Raw genomic sequence first — 12,330 nt, forward strand, 5'->3', positions numbered from 1 at the left:
CTATTTCACGATGTATGAAATGATACTTGTTGCATTCACTTCAAATTACCACATTGCTTTAATGTCATGGACAATATTTGTTATTCTTGTAACGAACATCCAATTGACTTGCAATACAAACTTTTAGTTAGTATTTAAAACTAGTGTGTATACATCATATTTTTCTAAAAAAGTGAAATATATTTTTCAAATCTTATGGTCAAATACATGGTGAAATTTCACTCAAATTTTTACTTAAATAATATTTGCCAAAAATATTTGAAAATCTATATGACCAAACACTAGCTAAAATGAGTAGGCCTAGCGTGAATCTCACATCTGAAATCAACTAAGTCAGGTCAACTATGTATGTAGACTGTAATGATGACCTAGTACTTGGATTTAAATATTAAGAAGTATACTAGTATTAAATTGCAAGAAACTTGACTAAAGACATTTAGACAGGTATAGCCACGTTGTAGACATTACATATAATTTATTCAAGTCTACACTAGATAGAAGAATCATTACCTGGAGACAATCTGTAATTTTCAAATATATGTCTAAAAACAACTACTCCAAGATCCTTTTTAAGATTATCATGTTCCTTTGTCCTTAGCATAACCAAAATCAATAGTTAAGTACGTACGTTCATATATTGATGTGTAAGTTAATTATTTCGTATTTTAATTAAAGTGAAGTTGGAATTTTTATTAAGGTAGAGGAATATTTAGAGGGCTACTGCACGTTAACTCATATATATGTATTATCATTGTATTTTTTTTATATGTATAAAACTATTTAAATTGTAGACGTGTGAACTTATGTTTAAAGTATCATACAGTGATTAATGCAATGATGATTAGATGATCCTTCCGAGTGAGATTAGAAACTTAAATGTTACATCTATTTTGCTTAAATATCATACAGTGATTAATACAATGATGATTAGATGATCCCTCTGAGTGAGATTAGAAACTTAAATGTTACATCTATTTTGCTCTTTTTTTTAGAATTGGGTAATACCTCTCTAAATGAATATTGTTGGCACTTAGTGTTTTAATTATTATTTTTTTCTTCCAATCTTTCAAAGTCTCAAGTCTGTTATATTAAAATAAAATCCTAAAAGAAAATTATTTTATGTTTAATGATAAGAACCTAAAAATCAAATTATATATCTTAAATCCTTCTTTTCGTAACATATATAGTGACTCATCCACTTTGTAGAATCATCGACACGCCCCTGCATTAAGAGAATTCAAATATGAAAGAAGTTGATAGAGTTCAACATCTACTACATATATTTATAACTCCCGTCTAAAAAAAGAAAACACTTAATTATCATATTTTTTTTTCCCTCTTGTATAGAACGAACGAACAAGTAGGCGTTTACATGTTTTTTTCACACTTCTCTCCTAAGTCCTAACCACCTTCATTTATTACCTATTTTTTTATTAAAAAAAAAACTAAAATAAGATTTAATAATTGACTAGATTGTTTTCTATTTATATCACATGAATTTGGGTTTTAGAGAGATACAAGTTGAGTTGTAGCGTGCTGCATACCATTTCACAAGTCTTAGTGCCACCAAAAAAAAAAAAAAAGTCCAAATTGACATTATGGCAATGGAGGTGGCCCCCCAACACAACTGGGCTGAGATGGTGGAGGAGACGGTGGAGGAGGCACTCATCATACGTGGGGCTCGACGCTCTGCCAACGTTGATGGTGTTGTTGTTAATGAAGATAAAGTATCCTCTGGCAGCGATGGGGAAGAGGCTAGCAAGGACAAGACTAAAAATAACATCTACTTTAATGAAGGTAAAAAAACTTCTATCGTCTATACTGCTTTTACATCAATAGAACTGAAAATTTTAATACAATACTTCACTTTTGATGTCAGTAACTTCTGTTTGGAGAGAGTAACAATTGATACATCCTAGATTTAAGAGTGAAAAAAGGAGAGTATACTCTCGAACTTAAATATTTTTGTCATATATTTTGAGATATTGATATTTTTATCATAAAAAAATTAAAGCATATATGTTTTTTATATTAATGCACATACTTATATCATAATTTTATTCATCGACTCGACATTAATTTAAATATTGAATCGACGAATAAAATTGTGTCACTTGTCCCAATATAATGTTACACGAGAACATATATATAATTGCCAAATCAAGGCTTCTTAATTGAAGTTTGACTTTAGCTTTATACCAAATAAACGATTTTGTGGGAATTTTTTTTTTGGTATTACTATATTTGTCGCTTTATTATATTTAACTATAATAATAAATATAAGTATTTATAATCAATATTCTATATAAATATAATTAAATTTTTTATTAATTTTATATTTAACTAGATTAATTCAATTGTTGCTAAATAATATTGCATCAATATTAAGAAATATCTATTGTCAAAAATGTCTTTTTTATCGTAGTATAGCCCAATTTTAAAGTCAGCTAATAGCTAGATTAAACTATAGTATATGATGACGAAATTAGGATTTTAAAAATCAGAACCTCCTAGCAAGTTTATAGCTAACAAGACGTGACTGATATTGACCCTCCTCTATATTTCCTTTGTTTTTTGTTATTATAATCTATTAATGTAGGCCACTTCAATTTTTGGCAAACCATTACTATTTCCTTTTGTTTAACAATAATAGCTTAATTATTGGTAAAAATATTTATTTATTAATAATTAACACTCTTAAAAAGGTAATATTAATATCAAAGATCGAACACACAAGTCAAATAATTTTTGCAATTTGTTAATCACTACACTAAACATTCACGGTATTACAATGTGTCAAAACTATTCACTATACAATATAATTTTAGTACGAAAAATGAAATTTGGACCACGTTTCCTCTGTATCCCAAACCTCATCTTATCTTAGTCCAAAATATTTATTTCGCGGACTGATAGTAATTGTTTTAATAATTTCTCTTTTATTTTACTATACTAGCTAGTGAAGTTAAGTTACCTTTTCCTTTCAGTAATTGACGCTGTAGACTTTCACGTTGTTCTGAATGGTGAAAATCATGGTAATGGAGATATTATTTGTGGTCCACCTTCACTAGGACACGATGAGTCGGAAAATCCTAAGGGTGAAATAATTTCTGATGTATGTAAGCCACTTTTATATGGACAAAATGATAGGGAAAATCCCAAGGGTGAAATTGTTGCACAAGCAACTACTTCTTCAATCAGCAAAGGAAGTGGAAATGAAACAATCATTGAAGAACAAGTTGAGGAAGAAACGGTTGAGTTGGAGTTTTTTGACACAACATCAGTGGATAAGCTAAAACACACACATAATGCATACTGTCCGAAGTGTAATTCTCATATAACTAAAGTTGTCCTTCGAAGGGTAAAACGAGAAAGAAGGATTATAATTGAAACTCATGGCCAAAAATCCGAGCTACTTGGATGCCTCTCATGCTTCAGTGTTTTCGTACGTATAGGTATATATATATATATATATATCTACAACTTCTATTTTCTTATGATCAACACATGATGATGACTGGTATGTGTATCTTGTTCAATTTATGCAGGAAAGAAGCTCAATCCATTCCCGATATTTGGAAATGGAGGAGGAACTACTAGTACAGAACCACATCTCCCAAACATAAATGAAGGTATTTAGTCATGATAACTACTTTCATGTATGATTAGTTGAGTCATTGATTTGTACCACTTTCTAGTTCAAAGAGTTGTGGATAACATTAGCACAATGCATTTGCTTAGCTGATCAAGCCTATAAGTTGGAGTTTTGTATTTTTCACATGTATTACTTTACTTCAGCAAATTAGTATTGTTAAACATTCTTGATATTGTTAGTTACCTGCCCTGTGTCTCTCAACATTCTTGTAACACGAAAAAGATCTTAATCTTCTCTTTTAGCCAGTTTCAACATTTGAACATGCATATTGGTTAGTGCTTAACATGTCAATGGCAACAAGTTCTACATGTACTGCATTACTTGTTGAAAGTGACATGAGGCAAAGACTTATTTTCTTTCTACTAATCTTTGGGAAATCGGACTACTTTTCAGGTGGCTTCATTCCAGGGATAATGCCTCCCAAGAAATCACCAACTGAAATTATAGAGGATAAAGGTGAGTTTGATGGAAAACTTAAAGATATGTAGCACAACATTTGTTTTCCAGTACTCGTGTGGTGCATCAGATTTTTCCAATCCTATACATGTATCATTTGAACATTATTACTTCAGCATATATAGTTGTATGTCAGTTGAGTATTGTGAAGCATTAGAGATTAGGTGTTCATTATGTTACAAAGTTTGTAGGGAAATATGTTTTCATAGATATAGCTATATAATGCAGGAGATGATTGCCGAATTCCTATATTGGAAGACCCAAGAGCTTCTCCATCAACGGTGAATCCCAGCTACCCACGAAGACCAGTTGAAGTTAAAGATTCCAGATCACTGGAGATTGTAAAATGCATAGTATATGGAGGTTTAATTGAAGCAATCACAAGCTTGGGTATTGTATCCTCTGCAGCTGCATCTGATGCTGACACAAGTAAGTTATTGAGACTTTATTTTGATGCTGAGCTTGTTAAAGAAATGGACTTTGGGCCTAACTAGCTCAACCCCAATTTCTAACTCACGGGGGAGGATCTTTCAAGACCAAATAAGTAGTAAAGTAGACTATGTCTTCCAACTCAACCCCACCCCCTCCTGCAATTGGAGCATGGTTACTATAATATTGGGACCCAACATGGGGTAGCCTAACTCAATCCCAAAAGCTAGATCATGAAAGAAAGATCTCCCAAGTCCTCATCCCACCATCTATGTGGGACTCAATTACAGAGCTACTACAACTGAAAAACCAAGAATTATGACTTCCATGGATTTGGATAGTGCTGATGCTTAATTGCTGATAACAAAGCTAATAAAACTGGAAAAAAAAAACAAGGGTTTTAATTCTTTTCGCTCCTATATCTTGACAGAATAAGAATGGCTTACGTATAGATTTATCTTGATACTGCAGTGAAGATTGTTACTATTGGAGTGGCGAATTTGATAGGTGGACTTTTTGTCATTTGTCAAAATGTAAGTATTGTCTTGTTTACACTTGTTGACTCTTGTTCTACCTTCCTTTCTGCTTCTGCTTTAGTTCTTGCTTCTTAACTATTCTCAAACTTGCAGTTGGTGGACTTGAAATATAGTGTTGGAGGAGGTTCCAATTACCAAGTAGATCGATATGGAGAACTACTTGGCCAAAGAAAACATTTCCTCCTTCATGCTACTTTTGCAATTTTGTCATATTTTGTGTTTGGACTTATCCCCCCTGTAATATATGGCTTCACATTTCGTAAGAGTGATGACAGGGACTACAAGCTTATAGCAGTTGCCGTGGCTTCTCTACTGTGTGCTATTATACTTGCTGCTGCAAAGGCCTATACACAAGCAGCAAATAAGTTCAGTAAATACTTCAAGACTATTTTGTCTTATGTTATAGCTGCAGGTATGGTATCTGGTGTTGGTTATGCAGCAGGTCATTTGATTAAGAGGCTCATGGATGACATGGGATGGTTTGACTCAAAGCCGATTTCACAAAATCCAGCCTGGGCATCCTATTGACACCTTCTCTGTGTTGTTAAATCCTGAATTCCTTCTTCGGCGAGCTTTAGAACCTCTGAGAATTTGGTTAAATGAGTTTTTGTATTCTTTGTTCCTATGTGATATTCTGGTGGATGTTTTTGTAGCCTCTACTTGTGGTATTCAACTTGATCTCAATTTTCCTGGGATTGTTCCCTGTTATAATATTTATAAAACTTACTTGGGTGGGGGTATACACAGTTTGGCCATAACTCATTGGCTGATGGTTGTTCAATATTATCTCATTATGTATTATATTGTATTATCTTTTATTGTGTTGTGTTATATCAATATTAAGTTTATAAGTGGACAGAGGTGGTGCGGATCCGTTTTTTTGAGCTTGGGGTGTACATTACAAGTGCACTGTTTTGTAAGGCTAAAATATTCAATAGCCTGTTTCTGAACCTTTCACAACTCTGATGGAATATGTGGTAATGTTGAAAGTATTAAAGTATTCTCGTTGTGGTTTTAACAAAGTAAGTATTCCATAAGGCAATAGGAATTAGTATAGACAGTGGAGTTGGACAATCAGTTTATGACAGTAATATTAAGGATATTTCACCTATTAGTGTACCTCATATTCAACGAGCTCTTCTAATATAAAATTAGAAACATATAAACTAACAAAGATTGCTCTTCTAATATAAAATTAGAAACATATAAACTAACAAAGATTTCATAAAAGGTAGACAACTCAACAGATGATAAAGAAAGAAATATTGTTTTTTTTAGGCTATCTGTACTTTATCTCTTCCACTAAAAAGTACTTTTTTCTACTATTAATAAGAGGCACACATGTCATGAAGACATGTGTGCTTGCAGCCATAAATTTAAGTATCCCATAGATCCTCAGCTGTACATCACAGATGATTAGACTGCCTTTACTAAAATTTTCTTCTTCTCGAAATACCTTTGCACATGTAGTCACTATAATTAGTTACAGTGTAAGCCCAAAGAAGGAGAGCTTGGCTCAAAAGAATGATTTTATCTAAAGTTTGTTAATCAGAAATTCCATTTTGGTGATGAATTTGCTGCACTTTGACGGGGTCTGGTCTGTGGCTCCAAGTTGTTCCGTTTCTTCATGATTGAAGATACCGTTGGGTTAAAATAGTCACTACTCCTTTGAGAATTCGCCCCTTGGGAGTAGACTTTCCTTACTTGCATGCTGCTCCTCTGCTGTTGTTGTAGCATTGCTCTGCGAGCACCCACATTTTGTTTGGCTGTTCCCCATCTGTTGTGGTTCACACAACTTTGGCTCCTCCCTACCTGTTGAAACCTTCTTCCTTCTTTAGGACTTGGAAAATTTCGACTTTCAGCAGTTTCCGCAGAATACATTGTAATCTCTCCGTCACTACTGTATCCATTTTCCATTTCCAATATCCTTATAGAAGAAGAACTTGATTGAACTTCACTCTGGATCCCATTTACAGATCCAGTTGAAGCAATCTCAGCATCTGCCACAGGATTGGATTGCCATATAGTACCTTTTCTAACTGGATGCTCCAAGGGAGGTTTGTTGACAAAATTTTCACCAAAGCTGGAACGGATTCTTCTGGCAGGTTGCGGTGAGCCAGAAAATTTTGCAACCCTGGGTGGAAAGTTGATATCTAAAAGCTGGATGTGAGTACCTTCCTTCATCTTAACTGGTACTGAAGTTAAATTTGGTGACTCATAAATTTCAGGAGTTGGAATTCCATGTACACTACTGACAGCATGAGGATCAGTAATTAATGCTTCCCCTTCCATATTAGTTGCAACTGCGGAACAGCTTGGGCCAGACTGCTCTCGAGGTTTTGACAATCTGTTTGATGATGATGGAGTCCCCCCATTTTCAGCTTCAGTTGACTTAAAAACACGCCTCATCGTGAAGGAAGCACAAGAATGATCACTCTTTTGACCAGCTGACATCAACCGAATTATTGGTAACTTGGGTTTGTTGAGGTCATCAAGGTTGCCCTCCCAATGCTGGTTTAACCAGTCACATATTATGGGGATAGGTATACCAAATTGCATGGGACATTCCTTCTTCCTCGATGATGAAGAGGATGCTGAAGTGGTTGAGGATTTTGAGTTGGGAGATGTCGCAAGCTTCATAGGGTCACATACCATGAATGCAAGATTGCCATGAGCATCAAAACCAGCAGAACCTGGCCTCCAGCTTATGCCATCAGTTGACAGCTTTATAAGATTATCAGTGGCTATTATCACTTTTCCTTCACCAACTGTCAACTCCTTCTCCTCGCTATATCCTAGCAGGTAAATGACATTACCTAGCTCCAAATTAGGTTTGGAACAAGTTTTTAGGTAGTGAGGCTGCTGAAGATGTGCATTTGTGTCTCCATCCATGACATCAAGGCCAACTATTGTCAGATCTAATATAGAACTGGTTATAAAGAATCTGCAATAGAAGGGTATAAAATCAAATGCATGAAATTGAGACAGCTAGCAAAAGGCAGAACTTGTGTTACCAATGGACAAAATTATAAAGAACTAGAATGCATAAAAGCCTTCACTTATCAGCTAGCTAAAAATTTTAAGATGTACTGAATGTAACTTATAGTCACTCAAACGTTATGTTCTTCCCCAGATAGAATGCCCATTGATCTTCAGAAATACATCAGATTCTAGTGAACTATTTACATGATCTTCATCCTATCCTTCGAGTTTCTTCATCTCTCTATGAAATAGATCACTACATGCAAAAATTGTATACAGGGATTTCTTAACTTTGTTTTCAGAAGATCATATGTGATATTAATGCATGGTACTCTTTGTGAAGCTGCTTTATTTTCGTATTCTATGAAACCAGAGCACACACAAGCAAGACACCAATACTGTTGCGCGCACACATGGTACAAGAGTCATAATTAAATTCGACCGGCGAGACCGGTCGGTTCAGCCGGCATGGGACCGCGCCAAACCGGGCCGGGTCGACTGGGACATAAAACTGAACTGTCCCATCCCACGTCCCCTTGCCAGGCCTAGTCATGACCCATCTGATAACCTCCATGTTGGAACACCAACTAGCCGAAATACCAGATATCATAATACCATGAATTAAATGAGTTAACAAAATTGTCAAGACTTCTGTTAAAATGTCAGCACTAGTAACTAACAATCTAAATTTCATCAATGTGTGATTAGGTCGGAAAAAGAAATATCCATCAGAAATCCAGATCTAATTTATGACTGACTATATTTTGACAACCTTGTTAGTACAAACGTTATTTTTAAATTTTGGCGACTCTGTGCAAGAAACTCCGTATAACAATCATCAGAGACACAGTAGAAACTATCTCATACTCAAACCTTGACCAACTTTTTAAGAAACTCCCCCATCTTTTCGGTAACAGGGTCGTAGACAGCTAAATACAATCCTGTGATGCTAGTTATTCCATTTCTAATAATCAGCGATCATGAGGTTCTTATTTATTCATTTTCCCTCTCTAGGAGGCAAATGGTACAAGCCAATTTCAATACACAAATACAGACAAGCTTTCTGCCTTCTGCTAGTATGAAGCAATTTCATGAATTAACATCCTCACGGGCTTAACAGAAACAAAGGGATCACGGAGATTATTGACCATCTTTCTGCTGAGTTAGATACATAGCAACAGCTTCCATTATGGTCACAAAAGTTTGAATACTAACAAATGAAACATTAGCAGCTGCTTCTTCCTTGACCTCATACTCAATCGTGGCTTTGGTGATGCATGTTGTTTCAGACTTCTCTATGACATCAAAGCGGACCTGAAAGAACGTGAATCCGTGATCAAGAATCCCACCTTCCACCACCAGAGCTACTTTTACCTTTTTCTCATCATCCACAACAGTAAATCTTTCCTTGGAATAGGTAAACAGCGGAGTGCCAGGTGGAAAGGTTAGTTTAAGGACTGTCCCAGTACCGCCATCACCTTCAATTACATCAACCTTGTGTAGGACATGAGGGAGCTCTTTGACCACAATATTGGCCAGTTGAAGCGTGCCATAGACCTTCCAAGCTTCACTGGCAGGCACAGCTACTTCAATCTCTTCAGAAATTGTTCCAAACATAATATTTGGTGGAAGGACACTAATAGTTCAAAGATAGAAGTGTTTAACTAAATGAATATGCTCTTTCATGTACCCCCTATGTATATAAATTCCAAATCAAGACAAAATTGCACGCAAAGAGAATAAAGTTTCAGAGATACCAAACACTCTGGTTAAAGCCAGCCGACCAATTATTCAATGCAGTTTTAGGTACAACCAACATCTGTTAGGGCCTAACAACAACTACAACTAATTTTATACTAATGGAACTCCAAGTCTGGAGGTAAAACGTAGAGGAAAACATTTTATCTTTTAGTGTGTGAACAATACGATACAATAACTGTTACTAGACGGACCTGTGGGGGAAAAGGCAAGCGGCGACACCATTTTGGAGGCGGATCTCAGCAGCTTCAGCAGCAGCAACAGAAGGGAGAATAGCATGAGTAGTGAGCAAAAGATTCCGGTGGATCAAGAAACCAGTAGCAGCACCAGCAATATGTACCATAGCAGGACCTTTAGTAGAAAAAATGGAAGCTTTCATTCTCTCAGACTTGCCACCACCATTACAGAAACACCAAGAATCTACCAAAACCCCCATTTGTTTTTTTAGGTGAAAACTCAAAATGGGGTTTTTCTTTTTCACAATTGATCCAGAATTGAAGCTAAAAATAACATATTTTCCAGCTCACAATGAGTGTTTTGTCACTCCAAGTAGCCTCACACTTGTGTACAGTCCATAGCATTATTCTGTTGTATGGTTGATAGAGAAAGATGGTACTTTTTGGTAGTTGTTAGAGAGAAAAGTGGGACAAGAAGCTAGTAAAACGCTAAAAATGGGACCTTTGTTATCCTAAATATGGGAGAAAGTAAAATGTATTGTCTGAACTCTGAAAGAAGAAGAGAGACGAAACTGGAAACACGGCTACTTCTCGCCCTCTTTTTCTTCCTTTATTTTTTTTTTTTAAATTAGGGAGGCATTATTGGCATATTTGATGAATAATTTTGTCAATGAAATGGAGGTTCCACTGTGTAAAAAATTTCTAAGAAACTAAAATTAAGTATTATGCTATAATGAATTATATTATATAGTATTGTACATTTATATTATGTTCTTTGATAAATATCATATCTGGACAGTGTATATTATTTTTAATTGTTACTGTGACATTCTAAAGAATTAACTCCTACTTTTGAAATAGAATTAGACTTTTTAAGATATCACGAAGGAGGATTTGTGAGTTATTTTAATAAGTGTTAAAGTTAAGAAAGTTACGGTATAAAAGTTGTTCTAAATGTCAAAGAGGAATTCTATGAGATTTTCGGTCAAGTGTTCATCGATTTTCTCTCGGTATATGAAGAGTTAGAGAGTTAAAAACGTTGTGAACGATTTAGTGTGTTGGAAACTAGACTCATAAATCTTCGTTTTGATAGTTCATGGACATTATAACTCCTGATATATTGAGAGAAAATTATTGAGACATATAACTCAAAGTCTCTGAAAATTTCTTAATTGCACTAACAATAACTTTTGTCGACTTTTAATTCACAACTTCCTTAGCTTTTACACTTAGCATACAAACATTGTGCAATCAAAATAACACAGAAAGCATTCTTCCTAATATGTTAAGAAGTTTAGTCCTGTTCCAACAGTACGAGTCAACTCCAATGTCCAAAGGGTGGGGGTGCTATAGTTACATGTTGAACATCAATAATTTGAATAATAATTTTTTTAAACAAAATAATAAGATATTGATAGAGCTGCTATAAATAGATAAAGTAAAAAATAAAATAGAATTATTAAATAATAAGCAAAAGACAAAATTAAAATAAAATATTAAAGTGACGATATGAATCACGAATCGTGATCACACCAAATCGATCGTAACACAAAATAAATATTTATCATTACATAATAATGAATTTAAACAATGTTATACAATTAAAAAAAATAATTAAAATAAATTTTATATTTAGATCAACAATACAATAGTTAACGGTGATCCGATCACTTTGATAAATAATGTATTCATGGTCTGTTTTATTAAATTATTTTGATTATCCTTTGAAATTTAAGTTTGAGTACTACCATTACTTAATGATAAGATTTTTATTCGATATAAAATTTAAAAACTCTTAATTTATTAAAATGAACTATTTTTTTAATGTAAAAGTCAAAGAAAATAAAATAAAGAGAGTGTTATTAATTCATTGAGTAAGTAGATTATCTATTTAGTTTATTAATGCACTACTAAGTTCATATATGTATATTTTAAGGTGATATGAACCTTGGTGGATAACTATGTATAATTTTAAGGTGATATAAATCTTGGTGGATAACTATGTATAATTTCAAAGTGACATTTGGCTATGGTATCTCAACACTATAAATAGAGATACCATTAACCATTTGGAAATACACTTGAATAAGAAGAAAAGTTTTCTCCTCCGTCTACTTCTCTTGTCTTCTCCTCTTTATACTTATATTATTATGGCTTGACTTTATAACACGTTATCAGCACGAGACGCTAGCCAATTGAGATTGACTTTTAGTTTTTCTTTAACTCATATTTTGGTTTATCTCGTTATGAGATCAAGGTATTATATGCATAAAATCATATATGTATTTTCTAAAATAATTTGTGATTAGATTGCAATAGTGTCCAGTCACTAACATTG

At 34.1% G+C, this 12,330-nt stretch overlaps 2 protein-coding genes across 2 annotated transcripts; one reads left to right on the forward strand and one right to left on the reverse strand.

Annotated features, from left to right (window-relative positions):
• Positions 1 to 1,505: 1,505 nt before the first annotated feature.
• LOC101249574 (membrane protein of ER body 2) lies at positions 1,506 to 5,932 on the forward strand. Its single transcript, XM_004247019.5, has 7 exons — positions 1,506 to 1,797; positions 2,988 to 3,455; positions 3,549 to 3,632; positions 4,049 to 4,111; positions 4,340 to 4,540; positions 5,012 to 5,073; positions 5,170 to 5,932. The coding sequence occupies exons 1-7, from the start codon at positions 1,599 to 1,601 to the stop codon at positions 5,602 to 5,604; spliced, it is 1,512 nt and encodes a 503-aa protein (XP_004247067.1). The 5' UTR covers positions 1,506 to 1,598; the 3' UTR covers positions 5,605 to 5,932.
• Positions 5,933 to 6,266: 334 nt separating this feature from the next.
• Positions 6,267 to 10,630, reverse strand: LOC101249852 (uncharacterized). Its single transcript, XM_004247020.5, has 2 exons — positions 10,011 to 10,630; positions 6,267 to 8,020 (listed from the first exon to the last, which is right to left on the reverse strand). Exons 1-2 carry the CDS (start codon positions 10,250 to 10,252, stop codon positions 6,625 to 6,627), a joined length of 1,638 nt encoding a protein of 545 aa, XP_004247068.1. The 5' UTR covers positions 10,253 to 10,630; the 3' UTR covers positions 6,267 to 6,624.
• Between the last annotated feature and the right edge of the window lie 1,700 nt (positions 10,631 to 12,330).

The sequence above is a fragment of the Solanum lycopersicum genome, chromosome 9 (genome assembly GCF_036512215.1).
Source record: "Solanum lycopersicum chromosome 9, SLM_r2.1".
Taxonomy (NCBI): domain Eukaryota; kingdom Viridiplantae; phylum Streptophyta; class Magnoliopsida; order Solanales; family Solanaceae; genus Solanum; species Solanum lycopersicum.